Source organism: Columba livia, chromosome 3 (genome assembly GCF_036013475.1).
Source record: "Columba livia isolate bColLiv1 breed racing homer chromosome 3, bColLiv1.pat.W.v2, whole genome shotgun sequence".
In the NCBI taxonomy this organism is placed as follows: Eukaryota; Metazoa; Chordata; class Aves; order Columbiformes; family Columbidae; genus Columba; species Columba livia.
This window is the reverse complement of record NC_088604.1, coordinates 23,538,604-23,562,811: the sequence shown is the minus strand read 5'-3', so window position 1 is coordinate 23,562,811 and position 24,208 is coordinate 23,538,604. Positions and strand designations below refer to the sequence as shown.

At 34.2% G+C, this 24,208-nt stretch overlaps 1 protein-coding gene across 2 annotated transcripts in view; it reads left to right on the top strand.

The window, feature by feature from the left end:
• Window positions 1-24,208, top strand: part of CSMD1 (CUB and Sushi multiple domains 1) — a 1,084,328-nt gene that overhangs the window by 914,524 nt on the left and 145,596 nt on the right. For both annotated transcript variants that reach the window (XM_065056058.1, XM_065056057.1), the window contains exons 32-37: window positions 2,552-2,665; window positions 4,363-4,458; window positions 11,386-11,589; window positions 12,708-12,832; window positions 13,461-13,557; window positions 20,363-20,467. In XM_065056058.1, the coding sequence (XP_064912130.1) occupies window positions 2,552-2,665; window positions 4,363-4,458; window positions 11,386-11,589; window positions 12,708-12,832; window positions 13,461-13,557; window positions 20,363-20,467 (741 nt within the window). The remainder of the gene's footprint in view (window positions 1-2,551; window positions 2,666-4,362; window positions 4,459-11,385; window positions 11,590-12,707; window positions 12,833-13,460; window positions 13,558-20,362; window positions 20,468-24,208) is intronic.

Below are 24,208 nucleotides of genomic sequence, written 5' to 3'. Positions count from 1 at the left end.
GTCACTCTAGTACTGAACTCTTGATAACTGGTCTTTATTATTATTATTTGAGTCAAGCTCAATGTTTTGCTCACAATTTTTGTTCACAGCTTTGTTGTAAGAAAGTAATTAATGGTATTTTCATCATGTTTTAGAAAGTTTGTTCTCACATTTCAGAAGTATTTCTTCAGGAAAAAATAAATACATTTGCACAGTAGAGACTTGCAACAACTATGGTTAAATAATTATAAAATAAAACATATTTTTATTAGTTATTGTCCTACTTAAAAAAAAAAACAAAAACAACACAATATATATCATATAAAAGTTAGTCGTCAGTGTTTTAGAAGTAAGAGTAACACAAATCCTTGAGATTTGTACTACAAGAAAATTTAAAAGCATTCTGTAGTCTTTATTATAGATTCGACTTTTCTACAAGAGAAAATGAGCTTTGATCAGATGTAATTGTTTTATTTCCTAATAGAATTGTATAGAATGCAGGAAAATAATTAGTGGAGCAAGAAAATATCTGGAACTTATAGAAAGGATCCATCAAATCACTCAGAGCAATTAAATCCTCAAGACAGTAGTTTCAGTGAAATGCTACATGAGCTTTACAGAGAGACATATTTATCCAATTAAAGGCTTTATTACAAAATAATGTTCACTAACATTCTTCATTGAGAACATGCAAAACATCTCTAGGCCCATTTCAGTAGTTGTAAACTTCAATAAAGTAATTACATTATGTTTATTTTTTGTTGTTTATTCAGTGTAGTGAACAATTGGATGTTATCACAATTTAGACATTTTTAATAAATAATATTCAAGATTTTGTATTTTACTACATAGTATTTTAAAATTATGCAACCCTTTCACCAGCCATTTAAAAAAAAAATAAAAATCTTATTTTTAGAAAGAGAAACTGACACAAGTAGATATTATAAGTAACATATAAAATTCTTGGAAAGTCCCTGACAGAACTATTTCTCCATGTTGGATCTCATGATGGTCCTGACTTGAAGAGGGCCTGACAGAAAAGTTACTTGTATCTACTAGCCACAGGCACAACTTCAAACCATTTCTTTTTCATTTGTGATATAAATTTTATTTGAAATATATATATTTTTAGCAGCTCTAGTAGATTTAGGGACTGAAGAACATTACAATAACTTTACAGTTTACAACTAACAGCTGATAATAGTTTGCACAGAGGATGCCCTTGCAACAATGAAGACTAACTGCATACTGGGCTGCAACAGTAAGACTGTGGCCTGCAAGTCTAGGTACTGTTTACCTCTTCATGAAGTAGCATCTGGAAACTATGTCTATAGTTTTGTGCTTCCAAATTAGAAGGCACAGATTGCTAAAGTAGAACAAGCCCAACAGAGAGCAGGCTGAAGCACAGTACAAGGAAGTTCAACCTGGAGAAAAAAAAAGTGAAGGAGGACCCTTCCTTCCAGAAATATGCAATGAAAGCACGAGTGGCAGTAGTCACAGGTTGTAGCACAATAAATTCCAACTGGACTTAAGGTAAACATTCTTCTTATGACAGAGAGTAAGTACAAGCAGCTGAGAGAAGAATTTTTACCAGTTTTCAAAATTTGCTCAGAAAAAGATCTGAGCAATCTAATTGAACTTCAAAGTTAGCCTTTAAAAATCAGGAGGTTGGACTATGCATTTTTTTTTTTTAAGTTTAAAAAAGTAAAAATTGACAAGGAGTTGGAAAATGCTATCTGTGCTGAATTGAAGACCAATTTAAATAAATTTAAAACAGATTCCTCCCTTGTCAAAAAAATACGGATAGCTAGAGTGATGAAGTAATATTTTTATTTACTTGATTTTATTATATATTGGTTTATTACTTCTTGTTTCTATTGCTATCTGATATTTGAATTCAACAAACCATCTGATATTTACTAGTGAGATGTGTAATAAAATTACATTATTTATCTGTCAATACACTTTACATTACTTACAAATGAAGTGAAAATTAAGTGTATCAACAGTCAAAACCAGTAACACATTGATATTTTTAGTATTTGAACAGCTTTATATTTTTTCTGATAAAATAAATACTGATACAATTTTACAAAAATAGCCAAATCAATAAGTTTAAAACTTCTTCCTCAGATTAAAGCTGGCAAAACATCTAATCATGTTTTACAATAGAAACTCCCTAAGAGTTGCTGAGGTTGGTAATGGAATTTTGGTAAAAAACTTGCCTTTTTAGCTATTCCATTTTCTTATTCTCATAGGTATCTATGCATAAGGAACCAGACTTGTTTGACTGGATAACACACTTTTGGAAAAAGAGTGATATAATTATCTTTTTTCAAGAAACTAAAAATAAGGAAATATGAAAAGCACATCAGGTTCTTATTAGTTACGTTTAATGCAACTGTTTTATTGTGGTAGGCAACAATTAAACTTGGATATGATTCCTGTAGGAAGACACTGGTAACTAAGACAAGCCTAAATATCCCTTTATATTTGTTTCTAAAGACTAGGTTCTTGGTTTATGTTCTCTCTTTTCTCTTTCTCTCTCACTTTTTTTTTTTTTTTAATGCAGTTGTGTTTGGACAATTTGCGTATTTTCAGACAGCTTTGAATGATGTGGCAGAATTATTTGATGGAGAAAATTCTCAGGCTAGACTTCTAAGTTCACTGTCTGGATCCCACTCAGGTAACTAATAAAGAAAATAAGTATATATTTCTCACACAGCTCAGTAAGGAAAATATAAATCAGCGGAATATTATTAATTTAATTCAGAAATATAATAATAAAGTAATTGGAACAGGATTTCAAGGGAAATGGAAGAGCCTTCTAAATCCTTGAATTAATACTTTCTTCTGGAACACTTACCTTAGGCAAGACCTTATCACTGAGATGAACACAGAAATAATTGAATTAAATTCTCAGATCTTCATGTTGGAGGGCAGATTGAATGGTATAATTATCTTCTCTGCCCCTAAACTCTGTGAATTGCACATCAACATTTTCTGAATGTCTAATTTAAACACAAGTTACTTGTATTCATAAAATGCAATTGTCTGTATACAAACATGCACTCAGACTAAAAGCAGGCCATCTGTTGCATTCAGGTAACTATAGTAAAAAGTTGACCCTGTGAAATCATAATTAAACTTATATGGATTTCAGCATGAGCAGAATTTCCAATGGATGCACGTATAATGAACATGTTGATCTCAAGTGAATAATACACAAATATATTTCTGCAGCTAAGAATGTGTTTTGTCATGCACTCATAGTATTTAGGAGAGTTTATTGGTAAGTTTAAGATTTTTACATTACAGGGATTTTCATGGATTCTTGGTTTTCACTTTGAATAATTGGAGAAATATTAAAAGAATGTAATGTATCTATTTGATTTATGAAGAACACTTTATTATTTCAAAAATGAAACTCATCATTTTCCTCTGGTGAATCCTAGCTATTTGTGTCACAATAAGAGTTCAGAAATTAACTTTGAAACTTTTTTTTTATTGGCTAAAATTCATCAGGAAAAGAAAATATTTGCTTTTTAATGTTTCAGTTTAAGAGAAAGCTCATTGAAGCACCCAATTATACTGCAATGTAATCTAAGTGAAAGAATTATAAGTCCTATTTATCCAGTTATCTAAGATCTTTTAAATTACTGCATTACAATGAATTTCAGTAGAATTTCCTAAAATATGCATCAATATAATCCAACAAAAACAAAAGCAGTTTTCATATGGAGTGGCATCCTTGTAGCATAAAAGTATTATAAGTTTTTCAGTAGGGATTCATTGCTGAACTTTTATCATAACTTTAGATAGATGTCCCAGGAAAGGAGGTAAAGTATATTAAATATATTTATTAATCCTCAAGTCAATATATAAAATTTGGTATGCTATTAGAAAGTTAATAATGTAATATAGTTCAAGTGTGACCATATATTTTATGGAAGCAACTACATAAAATGAGTCATGGATCTGTTATTTCTTATTTCAGTTTTAGTTTTGAAATGGTAATCACGTGAAGATCCTATATGGCATTTTGAAATACTTTTAATTGCTTAATGTGTTTTACAAGGCAAAGTAAAGCTGTCAGACACAGAAAAATGTCAGCACAAAATTTTGGCCCCAAATGACAGCAGAGTTTATTTGAGCTCTAGTTCCAATAGCTGCAGTGAATGTCAGAAAGTTTATGTGGTTGAGTCATAAATTCTTTTCATTCTGAAAAGTTTCAAACCTCCAATGGCAAATTCAATTTCATACACTTATATGGATTTTCTTTAACTGTAGAGGAAAACATAAAACTGTGTTTTAACAGTATGTTTATTGCATACTGATGAGTTGTAACTACTTCTTTAATGTATTTTCTATTTTCATTTGTAGGAGAGACTTTGCCTTTGGCTACATCTAACCAAATTCTTCTGCGATTCAGTGCTAAGAGTGGGGCATCAGCCAAGGGGTTTCACTTTGTTTACCAAGGTAAACACGTCTGCTTTTGGTGGACAAGATTGGTGCTAGTCTCTCACAGTGTATTATTTTGAACTCTTCTTACATCTAAATACAAAGTATTTATTTAAATGTGGGCATAGTCTTAACCTTTTTACAGCCATCAAGGACCTTTCCTGGTGATAGAATGGTTTCTTATGGCAGTTGTCTCTGGTGAATCCTATAAGGCCCCATGGACTTGAATATGTCTGGCCTTTCTTAGTAGTCTATAATATGTTGGTCCCTTACTTGTGAGTGCTCGTTCCCCCCACAGACTGTAGAAATACATGGTGAGAACTGTGAAGGCAATGCAAAAAACATATTTAATACTTAAATATTTACTGCATTATTGGTCATTAGGTTGTCCACACCCCGCACTCCCCCAGTGGATCAACATACCCATCTATATTTTGAACTCCCCTTTGTAATTAGCATACCTGTAGACTCTTTTTCCCTACTGTCTAATTTTTTCTCCAGATATACATGGACTTTCCTGATTTTTGTTTCTAAGTAGCTGAGCAATGTTGTCATACTCCTGCTTTAGTACCTGTCCTTGCCTCCTTTTTGTATTTAAATTGTTTGAAGAGCTTCTGGATTAGCACTGCAGGCTTTCGGCCCATATTCCCAGTCTTGCCTCTCAATAAGATAATTTGTTCCAAGGCTCTCAAATCTCTCTAAAAAAAAAATCACCAGTATCCTCCCTCTTTATTCCTGTTCCTTAAGAGAGTCTATGTACCAACTTCATGAATATGCCAAAGTTTGCTCAGCTTAATTCCAACCTTCTGCCAATTCTTCAGCTTCATCATATTGTGGTCCTTGCAACCCAAACTGGCATCTATATCCACATGCACAAACAGCTCTTCTCTGTTTGTAAGCAGCCAGCCAGTTTGTAGCTACTTGATTTAGTTATCTGATATAAATATCTATTTAATCCTGCCAGTGTTTTTCTTGACTAAAATGACTAGGATCATGATCATAGAAATTGTTTTCTAGACATGGTGACTATTATATTCAGTTTTGACCAAAAGGAGATAAGCATCTTTATTTTATATTGAGTTGGATGTAGGTTGCTAGACTGCTATGGACCAGAGGAGGCACATATTTGATCTCTGTTAAAAGCCAGACTTCCCTGAGGTGAAAGTGCAAACATGCCACTGAGTAACACTTCAAATGGGAACTGCAAACCCCCCTCTGAATTGCTAGCTGCATTTTTGTATTTAATAAATCAATAAAAATAAAATCAGTAGATTTGTTATACAATACTAACTTTCCAACAATATCTGATTTCTATTCAGACATTATAGTGACACAGAAAACAGATCTTATTGTTCTGGTCGAGGAGTATCCCATTACCTGAAACGAATATTAAAATCAAAATGAAAGATTATATCTTTTTATAATTACTTGTATGCTAATTAATTCTATATCAATTTATATGTAATTGTTGTCCGATCCAATTATAGTTACAGTATGAAATAGTGATCATTTCATGATTTGTTTTATACTGACGGCTACTCACTTAGCAAGTGAATACATTGTAAGAGCTGTTATGAGAATATTTGTTACATTCACCTCAAGTGTTTGTCTATAGAGGAAGCGTTCATTTCAGCTTTCTCAAGACATAAAGAAAAATAACATAAAAATAAAGAAAATATTTTCAAGTACTTCTGAAAATCTCAGTTCTGGATATGTATAGGCAGCATGATGCTGTCAAAACAATATACCGGTGCTTCAATGTGTTTTTACCACCTGTGGTTTCAGAGTTTGACTGAAGTTAGCTTGGATTCTGTGTCACACACTATTCCTCTGTGTAATACTACAGAGAGGGTAAAAGTGCCAAAGATACTTTCAAGCTTACGTCATGAATATCTGTTGCTCAGCTCAAGGTTTTGGAGACTTTACTTAATTGTATTAGTATTGATCAGTGCTCCCAGTTGATGTTTCAAGAGTTTTATTCAGGGTACTAATAAATTCTGTCTTCTCGGAGAGCTTGGAAGGAAAATTGGTATGGCAGAGACTGTGAGGCAATTTTGGTATTGAAGGGTGGGTGGCAGATCTAAGACTTGCAGGTCTCTTCCTGACACAACTGAATTTGAGGAGGTATTGTGCGCATGTGCCTGCTGCAGCTGAAATGCAAGAATGGGACAGCACGACCAAGCCTGTTAGCATGCTACTAGGCAGCTTAGTGCACTGGGCTGATCCATGTGTCAGCAGTTGGGTGATACCTGGGGCAGTGCTTATGGATTCCTTGCTGGTACAGGCAGCAGATGCAGTCCCAAAGGGGCTTCTGGGCAGTTCGGTAGATGTATTGCATACACGTCCAATAAGCTTAATGAGATAGTCATTGAACACTGTGGTTTATTATATACTAGCTTTTCTGCATGTCTAAATTGAAGTATAAAAGTAGGTTTGGATAGTTCTAAATAATATTACCAAGTGGCTTTTAAGTGGTTTGTTTTGTTTTGTTTCTGTTTTTGTTTTAAATTGGAGCACAGTCATGGTTTGACACAACAAGTTAATGGAAATAACTGTCTCACCTCAAGGATGTTTTCATAGTTATAAGGAATTTGATAGGACTGTTCAAACTCCTTCTGGAGGGTGGTTTTAAGCCTTCTTACTTGTGTGTTTATAGAAAGTTATCACCATGACTGCATACTCTACTTTAGATTTAGCTCAAGATACAGGTACTTGCCCTTTTTACACATCAAAAGCATCACTTGCATTTAAATTTATCACACACAATTAACCAGAAAAGAGGAGTAATAAAACTTCTGGAATTAGAAAACAGCTTTCAGCATTTGGGCTCTTATCATCTATTTGCATATGAATGACAGCTTTCTGTATAATTTTATTTGTTTTTTGTATGCCTAAAGTGTTTAGGGTTTTTTTTACTGCTTTTAAAGAACTCATAGTGATACAAAGCCGCTGTATGAATGCACGCACAAACATAGGTTGCTGTTGAACAATAAGTCTCCATGTGAGCACAATTATATGCCTCATTTCAGTCAGTTATTTGGACTACATCTATTTTTTAGTAATTGTAAGAAATAGATTTTAACAAATGACAAGTGTTCTCTCCAGCATCAGAAAATTAGTCACATTATTTATCTCAAGAGAATCATGAAGCTATTTGAATAACTAGTTTTTTTTAATATATTTTAAAATATATCTTAAGAGCTTTATTTAATACACCTATATATGTATACATATGAGTTAGTAGTATTTAATAAGCTGTATCATTTGGAGATTTTTCTCTCTTCTTTTGAAGCATGTGATAATACTTCCAATGACCGCCTGCTTACTAGCCTTTTAAATACTCTAGAGAATAACAGCCACTCTCATACAGAACATAGTAAAGTCAACCATTTTATTTATCGCCTGCTATTCCAGGCTGAGCTTCTTCCCTGTTCACTTTTCCACTGGGCTTATTTCAATTTTGTTTCACAGTGCTAGGAAACATTTGCTAAATGATGGAGGATAATTACTATATAAAATTGAATGTCTCTGTGATGCAGCTTGAGAAGTCTTGGTTGCCAGCATTATAGGTAAAAGCTAGAAGGAAGGCTAGAGGGGAAAAATGGTTATTGCTTGCTTTCATGTTCTGTTTTGAGCAGGGAACAGATAGTCTTTGTAGCTTTTGATTCAGATTTAATGACTTTTGCGATGTCACTTCCTCAAAAAATTCTTTTTTATCTCCATGTGTCATGTGTGCCTTCATTTCTTTTTCCCAGATGACTACATTTCTTTGTGTTTCATACAATAGTTAAGGGGTATCTGTAATATCAGACTCAATGAATATCCAGCTTTTCAGAATCTTAGGGTCAGATACATTGAAATACTCTAGGAACAATACAATTTAAGAAGACTGGGAATTATACTTTTTCCAGGTTTATTTTACATTTGTTTTCCTGCTATGGCATCATTATACTTTTATGTAGCTAAGGCTGCAGCAGTGCAGACAGATCTTTCCCTAAAAAGCAAAGTAATGGCTTAAGAAAGCCTCAGATGGGTTGGCAGCCTGTGAAAGACCTGTTCTGCTGTAGGAGGACATCTCTGAGCAACTGCAGCCCATGGGTGACCCACACTGTGGCACGAACACTAAGAAACAGAGTGACATGAGAACTTGAAGAAGCAAAATGCAGGAAAGAAAATTAGTAAAATGTTAAGTACAGCAGAGGAAAGCAAAGAAGCAAAAAGAGAGCACATGACCCCAACCTTCTATGCTGCCTCTTACCTCACTGGTGGAACTAGAGATGGACGAAAGGAAGTTGAGACAAGGAAAGGGAAGGATAGATAGATAGATAGACAGATAGACAGATAGATAGATAGATAGATAGATAGACTGAGGCTGGGGAGAGGGAAGGAAAGATGTTTACTTAAGTGGTTGTTTGTTTGTTTGTGTTCTACTTCTTCTAAACTCCTGAATCAGTGATCAGAGGTTTGTGTTGTTAACAAATTGAATTAGCCGTAACTGGGTACAAATGCCCTGAGTCAAAACTGGTTGGTCCACAACAATGTATTGAATCTTCTGCTATCACATAGTTGCAAGTGATTTATATCATGACCAACACTCCTATTTGAAGAAGTAGTCCTGAACAAGGGATGGATTAACGCCTAATCATGGGACAGAAGTTGGAGTTCTAGGCATAAGACAGTCATATGGCTGGATGTGTGAGCAGCCTTCATCACCTAGGTTTGAATAAAATAGTGCTTGCATGGTCAACCATCTGATAGAGAAAATACTATTATTCCCAATAAAAGAGAACAAAAAATGTCAGATTGAGTCAGTTGAGATGAGCTGGCAGAGCAGATGTGGTCTGCAGGTTTAAATCAGGAAGAACTGCAACTGTGTGGAATCCTTGAACTATAGTTTCTTCATTATCCTTCCACAAGTGCAGAACAATTTCCTGCCACAGTTTAAAGTGTATGCATGAGCAAGTTTCACAGAGCAGCTGGGTGACACTGAGGTTCTGTTGAAAACTGAATCTCAAAATCCCACTTATTTTAACAAAAGCAGGTGTATTAAATTTACTGAAAAGGAAATGGTTTGTTTATACTATGTAAAGTATTCAGCCAATTTAAAAACTTGGAAAATGTATTTGCCTTTTTTTTTCCCATTTTACATAGCTATCATTCCAGGTGTCTGTTAGCTTACCTCTGACCATTTCTTTCAATCTCAGATGCATTTTATAACTTTCTTAAGCTTTCAAGGCTAAAATCTTCTGCAACCATCTAACTTACTGATTTAGAAGAAAATAGGTGTTACTGTATCTGTATGACCTTGTCTGAGAAATCAACGTACTGCATATTAATGAAAGAGCATGTATTATACTGCTATTGCTACTACCTATGGCTTCTAAACCTTCTTTGAAAAAGCTTTTCTCTACATTCAGTAATACTTGCATGAACTTAACTATTCTCAGTAGCAATACAGAAAACTGGTAGAACATAATGTCAATGAAATCATAAATTAGAACTACCAATGTTCTGCTAAAATGTGTTGTGTATTTCATGCTAGACTTAAGACAGAATTGATTTCAAATAGTGTTCTGAATCAAATTTGTCAACAACTACTAACTTCAGAGGCACGTGCCGATATTTAAAACTACTTCACTTAAATAATTATGATTTTGAATAGAGCAAATGACAGTTTAATCATTAAGAAAAGTATAAAGCTATCAGTATGAAAATAAGTATATGTAGGCTTCATACACCCTATCTTTTACTTAGTGACCAGGGTAACTGAACGAGTGAGGTGGAGGGGTGTATGTGAGTTTTTGTACAGGTGAACACCTGAATAGATGGGAATATTGCTCTTTGCTGTTATAGGCCAGCAAAGAAATTAATGTAAGACTGTAAAAGAAAATTAAATATAACTGTTATTCTGTCTACACTGTTCTTAAAATAGGTTAGTAAGACAGGAAGATCATGTTTGAAAATTCATATCTAGATGAAATGAGCCCTTGAAACTAATTCTTGATGAAACCAAACTGATCAAACAAAACTTTTGTACATGCTACTCACACAGAAAATTTGCTCATATTTTATGAGATTATTTTTAATGTTTATTATAGTGTAAAAATAGTTAAAATTGCACACAAATTATATTTCTACCTTTCTTTCTATAAATATACATTTTTTAAAAAATTGGCATTTACTATCTAACTGCAAAATGAAATATAGAAAGAACAAGTTTGCTACACAAACAACATGCACATTACCAAGAGTCAGTAACTACATAAAAATGTCTGCTATAAAAGACTTGTTATAAATAACAAAGCCAAAGGGAATGTAAACCCATGGGCTTCTAGTGTATTGTATTATTTTGCTATTTAAATGTTGCTTACAGTATTTTAACTGTTCTTGTATCACGTCAGATTTATGAATTCTCAGAAATTGTTGGTAAAATGTACCTTAAGGGTACATTGGTACCATTTAGTATTCTCTAATATGGTAAATCAAATATTTGTATAATATTACATTGGTTTTATATATGATTACATGCAGCATAATGTTTTTCTTGGCTTCTAGTGCAAAACTTCTAAAAAGAAGCCAAACTTTCATATGTAATAATTAAAATAGGTGGAAAGTATAGTATCCTTTCATTAAAGAAGGCATCTGAAACACTCACTAATCCTCCCATGCCTAAGAACATACTTCCAAAGTCAATTGCTCTCCATGCTGCTGTGGCACTCACATGACTACATGGTCACAGCCCAAAACCCCAGTCCAGCCAACAGCTGTGAAAACATTAGGCCATTCTTTGAGAATGCAGGAGCAGAGCACATAAAAGGAACAAATACAATTAAGCTCTGTCCTGCAAGAAACAATGAGCATTTTTGGTGGTTTTTTTTTTTTTATTTTTTGATGATGACTGTCATTTGGATTAATGGATTTTTTTTTTTCTCTCTCTTTATGCAGCTGTTCCACGCACAAGTGATACACAATGTAGCTCAGTTCCAGAGCCTAGGTATGGAAGGAGAATCGGGTCTGAGTTTTCAGCAGGCTCTGTTGTTCGATTTGAGTGTAGTCCTGGCTACCTGCTACAAGGCTCAAAAGCTATCCGATGTCAGGCTGTACCTAATGCCTTAGCTCAGTGGAATGACACAGTACCAAGCTGTGTAGGTAAGCAATTACATTTGAGTCTTCTGTTCCGAATATCTCTGAATCAGAATTCAGGAACCGCTTCAGGAAATAGTATTTAACACATATATTCACTCTCCTTCGATTAATATCAGTCAAGCCCAATTTAAAAGAGCAGTTTTCCATATCAAAAAGTAATTGAGTACCAGCTGGCTGCTAAGCAGTCTAGTGTTTCATATAATGACTTAGATTATATGAACAAGTGTGATGCATATTTTCTTGAACATTCATTATTTTCATGACTCATCTAGAGCTTGAAATACAGGACAGAATTTAATTCTCCAGAAGTGTTTTTTACCTGTTTTATTACACTATACTTGTGTATTTCTATCACACATAGGACAATGATTTCTATTTTTAAATAGAAGCATAGAGTACATTGAATAATGATAACATCGTTAAGTATAGCTAATTTTCTTCAGTTTGTCTGCAGACCTGCAGTGGGATAAAGTTTAGCACTTCATCTTTTTTTTTTTTTTTAATGTTGAAAAGTTTCGTTCTCTCTCTCCTTGGATTTATATCCAAAAGTCATTGCTATTCATAGGAATTTGTAATTAATTAGGGGGTTCTAAAAATAAATGTAGGTGTTATATTTTCTGTGTATTCTGATGGGTTTTTTAGTTTTGTTTCATTTAATTATATTTTCTTGAATCTTATAAAAGCAATTACATATTCAGTAAAAATATTTAATGTATCACACTGCTTTACTAGCTAGATGCAATATTGGAACTATCTTAGGCAGTGTGTGAGTTCACATTATTTCTATAAATCATGATTATGTTTAATGTTATGTCTTCAGAGTTTGTTGTTACTCCCAGGTAAGCCGTGATTAGGCTGTGCTGCTAGACTCCTCTAGGCTGCACACACTCAAAACTAAGGTCACTTTTGAATTGTTTATTCATGCAGGCTGTATCTTATGCTTTATATTGTTCAAATATTTTAGATAACATTGCTTTCTAAGTTCAGATCATTGCTTCCTGTCTGTGTGCTTATGCTACAAGAGAGAATTATTATATTTGGCTTAGTAAAACTACTATTGCTTTTTTGTTCTCTGAAGTAGTTTAGGTTTTGTAGTAATTCGTGATCATTCTTTTTTTCAGTGCCATGCAGTGGGAATTTTACTGAGCGGAGAGGTACTATTCTTTCACCAGGTTACCCTGAACCTTATGGTAACAGCTTGAATTGTGTTTGGAAAATCATAGTGACCGAGGGATCAGGTATTCAGGCAAGTCTATATTCTGTCAAGCATGGAATATTGAGTATTTTTTCATTTATTTTAAAAAGTAATGGTTTATTTCTCTAGACATGTCACAAAATTGCAATCAGTAAGATAATTTTTTGGCATACTTTAAATATTTGGGCTTTTTTTTTTTTTTCTCAATATTGTTCTGTGGTTAATTTTATTCTGTGTTACTTTATTTTTACATGGTAGTATGAATGAGAAATAGTTTAACAAGCAGCTTTCTCTTTTACTGTGTAAAATAATTAAAGCAGATCCTGGTCCTTCAATCTGATATGCAAATGTCCACTCTTTCTATCTGCTAAGGCACTTGAGAGGTCTGAAACTGTCTTGATGATCTTCTCATTTATACTTTGAGTAATTAATTGTAGTCATGCAACATATGTGCAAGATCCTACTTACTTATCCAGTGTCATATTTTCTAAAATTTAAGACAACTTGAAAAATGAAATTTAATGTTTTATTTATATTTTTTCACTCAGGTGTTTTTGTTTGGATCTGCTCATTTATATTTTGTTTGGGGCATGTTCTCTTTTTATTTTGTTGTTTCTAGAACATTTAAAAATACATATGGCTAGTTGGTTTTAAAAAGTTTTGTGGTGGTGTTTTACAGATCCAGGTCATCAGCTTTGCCACTGAACATAATTGGGACTCTCTTGAAATATACGATGGTGGAGATATGACAGCACCACGTCTTGGGAGCTTTTCAGGTGAGGATATGCTGTGATTTAAACACACAGATCTATATGTATATATATGTATGTGAGAGAACATGTCTCTGTTTACTCACACATATACACAAAGACTATATTTGTATTGCATCTTTCATGGTATCATTATGAAATATTCTCATTTTGCGGAGGAGATTTCAGGTCCTGTAAATGTTTCAATGTGCAAATATATATATAAATTGGTACTGACGTTCAAGGGTCTTCCTTTGATAGCTTTGACTTAGTTTATCTTTGTTAGCCTCTTGTTCTCAGGAAAAAAGATGAAGCATTCAGTATTCATCCAAACTAAACAGACCTCGGAAAAAAAAAAAAAATACTACAACTGGGATATAACAAACCGTGTAATTTATTTCTTCACATGTCAGGCATTTATAGTTTTACTCCTTTTTTATAAGACAATTTTAATAGATAGAATACGTTCTATAAACAAAACCAAGAGAGTTATCTGATATAAGATTAAATATGAATAATATCCCAGACTCATGAACTCTATCACAAGCCTGATCTGATCTATGTTGGATTATACAAGGAAATGAATTATCAACTGAAAAAATTAAACCCATATTATTTATTCAAATATCAAATTAGATAATTTGAAGTTGCACCTCCAAATTTGCATATTAAAATATGTTGTGGGTTAACCCCAGTAGGTAGTTCAGCCCTACCCAACTGCTTGCTCACTCCCATGCAGTGGGATGAGGGAGAGAATCAGAAAGGTAAAAATGAGACAGCTTGTGGGCTGAGATATAAAAGGTAAAACAAAAGCTGCACATGCAAACAAAGAAAAATAAGGAATTAATTAATTGCTTCCTATCAGCAGGCAGGTGTTCAGCCATCTCCAGGACAGCAGGGCTCCCTTATGCCTAACAGTTGCTTGCAAAGAGAAAATGCCAGAACTGCCAATAACCTCCCCTTTCTTTTTTGTCCTCCACCTTTTAGTGCAGAGCATGACATCATATAGTACAGGATATCAATTTGGTCAGTTGGGGTCAGCTGTGCCCTCCCAGCATCTTGTGCACTCCCAGCCTACTCACAGCTGGGGTGGTGTGAGAAGCAGTAAAGGCCTTGACTCTGTGTAAGCACTGGTCAGCAATAACTAAAACATCCCTGTATTGTCGACACTGTTTTGGTCACAAAACTAAAACATGGCATCATGCCAGCTACTGTGAAGAAACGTAACTCTGTGCCAACCAGAACCAGTACAAAAGGTTATAACAATTTTGTATTAAAGGCTAGTAACTATGCTGCATATTAAATTGGCAATAAGGAAGAAAGAAATTATGAAATGTAATCAGTTTTGGACAAGTACAATATGTGACAAAGATATTGGACCCATTGGATAAAGAACTGATGAAATGATCCATTTAACAATTCTTCATTTAATAATACTCAAGACTCAAACCACATTTTTATTCTATAGTAAAAGTGAGTCACCTTGCTTTAGCTTAAAACCCTTTCTAATTTCCAGGGAAACAGAAAAAGATGTTTTTTTGTGTTGGAAATATTTCATTGGAGATAGAGTAGGACAAAGTTATTGTAAATTTATCTCTTTTTCATAATGAATGTCGGACTTAAAATGAAGAATTATTTTGTGTATTGGAAAGGGCTAATAAAGGATATTTAAACATTACATGAAATCTGCTGTTCTCAAAACTGAACCAATAATGTGATGTTGAAACTGAATTCCAGGCATAATTTCATAAGTGGTAAAATTCAGCAGGTACCATTTATTTCTTAATCTTGCACAATACCATTTTCTTCTGATTCACTCTCTGTGAATTCATTTGTCTTCTAAATTAGCATTCAAGATTCACAGATGTACAACTAATTATTAAGAATTTATTAAACTTGTTGGCGCCCACAACAGGGCAGGGCAGGGCTATGGGAGCTGGAAACTGATCCTGCTGCAGCATAACTGGGGCAGGAGCTGACAGCCTCAGGGGCTGAAATGGTGTCCTGGGCAATGGGCAGGGCAGGGTAGGGGCAAGACCCAGGGGATGGGCAGGGCCAGCAAGAGCTGTCTCGTAGAGCAGTCGGGGTGCTTACATATTGTCCTTTTTGGTTTAATCCTGTGGGCCGTCTTTTGTCAGTGAATGGCAGAAATGTTAGGACATTTTTCTTCTTTTTATGCTATAGTTATACTTGTGATGTGAGGATGCTGTTTTAGGGGAAAGTGATAGGGGCTTCATAAACAAAACTATAATAAAAATCCTGAGACAATATATTAACAGACAAAGATATCTTGTGCTGCTTTCTTCTTGGTGGCAGAATACATGAGTTTTTGTACAGCCATCTTTGAAAGTAGATGCTATGGATAGGACTGATGTGTTAAATGCCAAGAGGCCTCTTGTGGCATGCAATGGAATAGTGAACTGGTTAGTTTCATGTGCCCAATACTGACAGGTGATGCCTTTTGGTGGGCAAACTGATTATTTTTCAGACCAAGTTTTCCACATGACACTAGGCATTAGCAAGGGACATTCAGGGTAATTGGAAAACTATGGGTTATTTTTACCTTCAGTATTGATTGTCCATCAATGTAGTACTCATAGCTCATGAGGAAATAACATTGCCTTTAAAAGACAACCATCAAAATAATGTTTCAAATATTTTACAGCAGTTGTTGTACCACTTCAAGAATATATGTAGCTATAGCAGATTTTTGATTGGTTGCACAGATCGACTCTTAATTCTCTCAGTTGTGAAGGTCACAGTTTTTACAAACAAGGTAGAATTTTAATTGCTATATTCAGAAATTAAAAAATCCCATAACTGGAATTGATTCTTCTCCTGCAAAGGAACTGTATTTTATTTTTCATTTGGAAGAGTAAGAAGTTACCTGTTTTTCAATACCCATCCTGCTTTGCAAATGGAGGTGGATTTATTTAAAATCATGTTGTTAAAAAAAAAAAAAAAAGAGTTTCATTAAGTGATTATCAGTTTATATATGTTAAGTCTGCCACGTGTCTGATCTTTCATGCTTGCCCTTAAGAGTTAAAGTCTCATATTTTCCACCTTCTCAATCCAATATGGGTATATTCCTGCCAGTAATATTATTATCTTCTAAAGCTTGCATTAATTATAAGGCTACATCACTGTCAACTGAATTTAGAGATAGCCTGTTCTTACAGCTCAGTAATAGCAGTTCCTACATGAAACATGTCCATTAAGACAAAAACGCAAGACTTATAAAACTTGGATAACTGTCAGGTATCTCATGAGTATTTGTAAATATGTTGGGGGGCCAATTGTGTCATAGAATGGAATTATGACAGAGTGGAAATTCCTTGGATAAAAGGGCAGAAAGTCTTTAATCAATAAGCCAAAACGGAGTCTGTCTTGGACTCTTTAGTGAAGGTTATAGGCATAGTAGCTGAATGAGAGGATATTATTGACAAGCATGTTGCTTTTTCCTGAGAGTATTGTCTGAACATAAATGAAAGTCATTTTTCTTAATACACAGAAATGAACAAAAAAGTGGAAACAAGCCAAAAAAAGCAACAGTATCTTAGAATTGCTAGTTTGGGACTGCTACTTGACTTGGCTATGGTATATTCAAACTGGAAAAAAGTAAGACTAAATATAGCTACATTTCCATCTAAACTTGGAAATGCAAATAACACCTGATATTCTTTTCAATATGTATATGTACATATGTAAGCATAAATATGTGTTTAGACATATACAGAGAGAGTATACATACACAGTAGTCATTGAGGCTGACATCTGGAGAATCTACTCTTAGTATGATAGTTACATTTAGAAAGAAAATAGGTAAGAATGCGGTCCATGCTTCATATTTATGCTAACCCAAGAAATGCCTAAAATTACTATCTCTGTTCTAGGTCTAGAAATTTCTGAAATGCCAGGCAGCCTTTCATACATGCAGTGTAGTGTTCATCTCTAGAATGAGATACATTTCTCTTGCTTGCCATTGCTAATGCTTGAAAGGGATAGTGGGCGTAATTTTCCATAACAATATCATAATTAGACATTAATTTAAGTAGAAAACTTGTCCTCATTCCCTTGTAAGCCTTTACGGAGGCAAACAAACTTACTGCCTCCTAGGAGAGTTCTTTGTTTTCCTGATTGCAGATTCTCAAGAAGTTAAGAATTCAGAGTCCAGTATCCTAACATGGTATCCATCTATAGGAGTGTTAGATATCTACCATGGAAATATCTGCACCTAAGCTATTACTCAGGAAATCTATTCCTGCCCTTTAAGTACTGTTTCTTTCTATTAATGCTAAAGTCCAAAACAGCACTGCATCTGGTTGCCACACTAAAATGTATCTTCCACACTTCATGTACCAAATCCCAGAAGAAGCAGATGTTGGCAAGTGATCAATAAAATTTCAGTTAGATCATAGAAACATAGAACAGCTCAGGTTAGAAGGGTCCTCAAAAGATCATCTAATCCAAACTTCTGTGGGAAAGGGAGCCTAGATGAGGTCATCCAGGACTTTGTCCAATCGCATCTTGAAAACCTCCAGTGACAGGGACTGTACCATTTCCCTGGGGAGGTTGTTCCAGTGACTGATTGTTCTCACTGTAAAAAATTTATTTCTAAGGTCAAGATGAAACCTGTCCCAGTTCAACTTGGTTCTGTTGCTATTTGTCTTCTCCACGTGGCTCCCTGTGAAGAGAGAGTCTCCATCCTCTTTGTAGCTGCGCTTTATGTACTGGAATACTGTGATAGGTTCCCCTCTAAGTCTTCTCTAGGGAGAAGACACCTAACTCCTTCAGCCTCTCCTAGTAGGGCAGGTTGTCCAGCCCTTTGATTATCTTCACGGCACTCCTTTGTACCCTTTCCCATGTGTCTATGTCTTTCATGAATTGTGGGGACCAGGACTGGATACAGTACTCCAGTTGTGGCCTGACAAGCACCGAGTAGAGTGGGATTATCATGTCTCTGTCTCTGCTAGTAATAGCCCTCTGGGTTCATTCCAGGAACATATTTGCCCTCATTGCTGCAGTGGTTCCCTTTTGACTCATATTCAGCTTGTTGTCCAACCTGAGCCTCAAGTCCCTATCAGGAAGGCTGCTCTACAGCCACACAGATCCTAGACTGTACTGCTCTTTTTGGCTATTCTGACACAAGTGCAAGACTTTGCACTTGTCTTTGTTAAACTTCATGCTATTTGTTCTTCCTCGTCCACTTGTTCAGCCTGCCTTGGTCTCTCTGTGAGATGGCTGACATGTCAACCTCACCACTTAGTTTAGTGTTATGGGCAAGCTTGGTGAAGGTGCTTTCAATCCCATCATCCAGATCAATAATGAAGATGTCAAAACAGTGTAGGAACCAGTATTGATCCCTGGAAGACCTCACTTGTGACAGGCTGCCAGCCTGAACTATGCTATTGAATGTGGCAGTTATGAGAATTAAAAACTCTAGCTTCATTTATTTCTTGCAGTACAATAGGATATAATTTCCCATCTTCTGGAATATCACTCTCTAAGGAAGTAAAATGTTAGTGTTAAATGTTAGCAGATCCTACAAAGGAAGGGAACTGCCAGAAGAGCAATTTTGTTCAATGGAGACTATAATCATTCTGAGTCAACATCCTCATTCTTACAGAACAGACACCTTAAACATCCTTAAATGTATTTCAAATTCCATATGGATACTGTGAAAAATCCTCTGTCCAGGAAGATGTTTCACTGCTTTCTGTATTCCACGGTAAGTATTGTGTGATGTGAATGCCCTGTACTGTCTGTGAATTTCCATACTTGGAGCTTTCATGTTCAGACAGTAAAACCTTCCTTAAAGGCCAAGTTTTAGCTCCTCACAATTTATATCTAGATTTTGCTTAACACACTTTTAAATTTAAAAAGTATTTACCATTTCCTCATGTATACTGTAAACTTACTTTTCTTTTTAAGTCCGAGTTTCAAGCTTATACCTAGGTTGCTCATAGTTACAACAGAAACAGTAAATGCCACACAGGAAATAAAGAATTCTCTTATGCAACCACCGCTGAAGTTCATTAGCTACCTAATACTGTCTTGGAGGATTATTAAAAAAATTATGTGAATTTTAGCCTCAGTAGATGTTCCAGCTTTAGACTATAGAAAGTGAGTTATATAGTAGTTATATGGTAACAAAGAAAATGTGTCAGACTTAGCAATACCAGTGGTAAATAATGTGTCCAGGGTTAACGTTAAGCTTGTGGTATTGTGTACACAGAAGTCAGTGACACACAGTTTTGTTATAGTTATTTGAATTAGATAAAGCCTTTTTTTGTGTTGGTTTGTGGGTTTTTTTGTTTGTTTGTTTGTTTTAATGTGCTGCACCTGCTTTTTCATTCCCTGTCATACACTCAGAACTAGGATTAGTAGTTGAAACATTGTGGGGAGAAGGTGTGGAGTGGACACAGAGAAAAAATCTGGACTGTTCTTTTCTGTTCTTCAAGTTTTTTGTGCAAGTAGAAAAAGATCAACTGGCAGTTGAGCTTGATCTCATAATCAAATCCTTATACATATATATATATATATATTTATTTGCACCTCTTTTTTTTCTATCCAAGTCAATACAGTTTCATCTGAACATGATGGGATCTTGTTTGATTGTACTTATATAGCCTCTTGGTATCATGACTTCTAATCAAATTTTTCTTGCAGCTACAGGAGAAAACAAGGCAAACCATAGCAGAATGTTTGACATTTCCATGCACATTATGAGAAGAAAATGAACCTGTCTGATTCAGTCTTGGTCATGTTTTTTCAATATAAATCTTAATATATCAGTATGCTACAGTTTATTCCATAACTTTTATTTTTCCAGGTACAACTGTGCCAGCATTGTTGAATAGCACCTCCAATCAACTTTACCTGCATTTTCACTCTGACATTAGTGTGGCAGCAGCTGGTTTTCACCTGGAATACAAAAGTAAGACTGCTTGCTTTTTGAAACATTCTCAGGAAAATGCAAACATACGGAAAGGGAAAGAGAGGGTTTATATATCTATATATATATTTATATATATATCTATCTATATATTTTTTTTTCACCCTGACTATGAAAGTCTACTTGTCAGCTTGGCATGAACTTGGTATAAGTGGTATCTATGAAACTGAAATTTTAAATAAAGAAACATTTGAAATTGCTGAAAACTAACTTTCACAAATTAGCAGTATATAACAAATAAACCTGGCAATTCAGAAAAATATTTTTTAAATGTAAAATTTAATTATGCTTTGGGTTTTTTCAGCTTCTTTCAGCTCAGTTCTAAAATTCAGGTAACAAAATTAAGAGTTAGCTTCACTGCTTGGAAATAGATCAAACCAGAACAAAACTCCACTTGTTTCCCTCTGTTTATAAATGTATATATTTATTTCTAGTTGTTCTTTCCTTTCCTTCAAATTCTTTTCCCTCAAGAAATTGCTGTAATTTGAAAAAAATAAAAGCAAAACCAAAACACCAACAACCGTTTAACAACAACAACAAAAATTATCATTCCAGAGCTACAAGAAAACACTACCATTATCTTGGTAAATCACTGGTGGTATTAGCAGAATAACCTAAGAAAGCTAATGGCAAATTTTGCTGTGTATCAACTTTTTGTGTGTTTTGTGAGTGGCTTAGTTCTAAAATACAAATGTTTCATGTTATGAACATCAATGGATTACCTCATATAATCATACTTAATTCAAACATACATGTTTGTGTTATTAACTCTCTCAAAAACTTTAAATACTACAGAATATAGGAAATTCAGCACATGTGCTTGCATAGTATTACTTCTAACTGGAAATAGTTATGGTTAAGAATACTCCAGTCTTTAAAAAAATATTGTGATGATGAGTTAATAGTCTTATGAATGTTTTGATGAAGGTCACAAAATAAATCGTCTTTAATTTTTTGAATGTGAACATGCTCTATTTTCTCATAAATGTTGCTCAAGAATTTTCTTGAAAATCAAGTTTAGTTTGTATTACCTTCATTCCAATATTGATGTCTAAAAATGCTAATAATGTTATTAGGTTTTTAAGAAGTCCATGTAAGTAAATAAACACATTAACAATCTTAATAAGATCTATTTAAGATTGAGATTAAAAATTGTATAATATATATATGTACAGACTTTTGAAAGCCCTGATTTTCAGATCATAACAAATATTTTAAAGTAAACATAATCCACAAGATAGTCTTATGTTGTCATTTAGTTTCCTGTTTATTTCAAGCATTGATATATAAGCATGTTGTAGTTTATTTGAATATATGCATTCTAATGGTGATGTAGGATGACTGGGGAACCCTTCTCCCCAGTTGGTCAGTCTGTTTTTCTCCTCAAGCCTTTCCCCTTAACCTGAAGTGTTAGTGTAATTTCATATGAAGTGTAAAGAAATACAGTTTGTTGTAGGATGTCACTATACAAAATTTTGAAGTTCAATTTTTATCTTTTACTGTATCAGTTTCATTATGCTTGTGAGTTCTGAAAGAAATGTGTTCTGTTTAACAAGTAAAAAGTGTTTGGGATCATGCAAGGTCTGTTGGTTTTATACTTTTGTTTCTCTCCTAGTTGACAGTCCCACAACTGTGCTCTCTTAAAGCATATATTGACTCGAGTGGTTCAAATATTTCAATGCCAAGATTTTTCAGAAGTACAACTCAGTACAGGTCAAGGTATCAACATTCAGCACTCAGAACTTAGTTAACCATTCTGGTGATAGTCTGGAAGGGAAGAATAATTTCCTTCCCTCTGTAGCTATGTGGTTCCTGCAAGGCTGGCAGGACAGTACATTTGTGTGTGTCTCTGAATACAGAAACTGAATAAATACCCACAGCAAGAGTTTACTGTGTTATACTAAACAATCACCTTTTTAGATCAAGAAAGAAGCAGAGAAGGAAATATTTTAACGTGTAACAAGATGAACATATTGCTAGTGCTTCATTATGAATTCTGAAGCTTGTGATCATGCAGCCACCTTCTGCTTGAAGTAGCATTGGAAGAATAAATAGCTTTGGATCAGAAGTCAGTCTGAAATTTGAAATAAAAATATTATTTTGTTGAGAAGTTTTCTTAATTAAGCAAACACAAAAAAAAATGTTTAGTGTCTGGAAAAAAACCATTCAACATTAAATGCTATGTTTAGAACATCAAGTACTTCTGATAAAAGGAAAGGAAAAGGAGGACCAGATTCATAGTCTTTCTAAATAAAACGCTTTGCAACTGTAACATTCAGCTATAGTATAAGAGGCCTTAGTTCGATTATTTCATCTTGCAGAAATTTAAAGGTGTGAATAGTCATTGTGGCAGTAATCAATATCTACTTTAAAGGCTGTTTTACTACAATATCTACTTTTAAGTCTCTCTACTAAGCAGCTATAGCAGGATTTGTACCAGCATTCTAATTAGCAGGAAAAATGCTTAATCATTCCAGTTCAGCTTATATTTAAACATTTTCTAGAAAATAATATAGCACTAAAATCAGATGTATAAGTACACCACTGTTGTGAGGACAGAGACCTATGTTTAATGTATTCATTTAGAAGACAGCTGGACTTGGATGTAGTATGTAGGCAGTTGGTCATTATACTTAAGCAGATACATGGTTTTCAGTTCTTGTTCAAATACTTGTTCTAAAAGTTTAAGGAATATAAGAGAGCTTAGGAGTCCGTCTTCTTTGCTGAAATTCTCTGTGTACTTCCATAATAAGGATATTCCTCTAAGTAGCAGCAACGTAGGTTAAAGTCACGGCAGGTAACAAAGACTTTCTCTCTAACTTTTTGTAAGAAGTTGTCAGTAGCTACTTTGCAGCGATCCATTCTGTTGTCTTCTTTCAGTTTGTCTTCAAATAATACACAATACACAATACACAATATAATACACAATAAAAGCAATAGATTCTGGACCCTGCTGTAAGAAAGGGCTCCTTCCCCATTCATCAATTCTGCTCTTTATTGTAGCTCTGCTCTTTTGTTTTATGTAGTCATACTAAAGGAAATTCAGTGATGTATTGAGAAAAATAGTATTTCAAAGATGATTTACAGATTTCCAGGAAGATTTATGTGACATATCTTTCATTTCCTGATCAGAAAGCAAGCTGAAGAGACACACTAGATCAGAGAGAGGAAGAGAGAGCAAAAAATTTTTGGGAAATATTTTTGATAAGTAAGAGCTAGTATCAGCATAGTTTTATTTAAGGAAAAAAAAAAAAAAAAAAGACTTATGGCTGTTTATATGACCTGAAAAACTGTCCCCTTTTGTAAAACAAAATAAATAATAATTAAGGACAGTAATATAATCATGCAAACAAACCAGGATTAATATTATCTTATGTATTTTAAAAATTTTCAGAATAGCACTTCAGCAATGTAGATGCAAAGGATTAACTATTTAATTGAGTTTTACCTACGGATAGATAGTAAGTTCACAAAAAAAAAAAGACTTGAAAAAAAACTGAGTCAGTCCTCAGAGAACTAAAATTGGTGGGCAGACTTTTTATTTTATTTTCATCTAGGTCATTTTATTCTTCTTTCAAGTATTTTGCTATAGAAATTTGTTGGGTCTTCTATGACTCTGGTTAAAATTTAATAATAGTTTTATTGGAAGTATTTAATTTATAGCTATTTCAATTTTTTGTAACACTTTTATTAATTCAAATCCAATTTATATAGTCCCTCTCT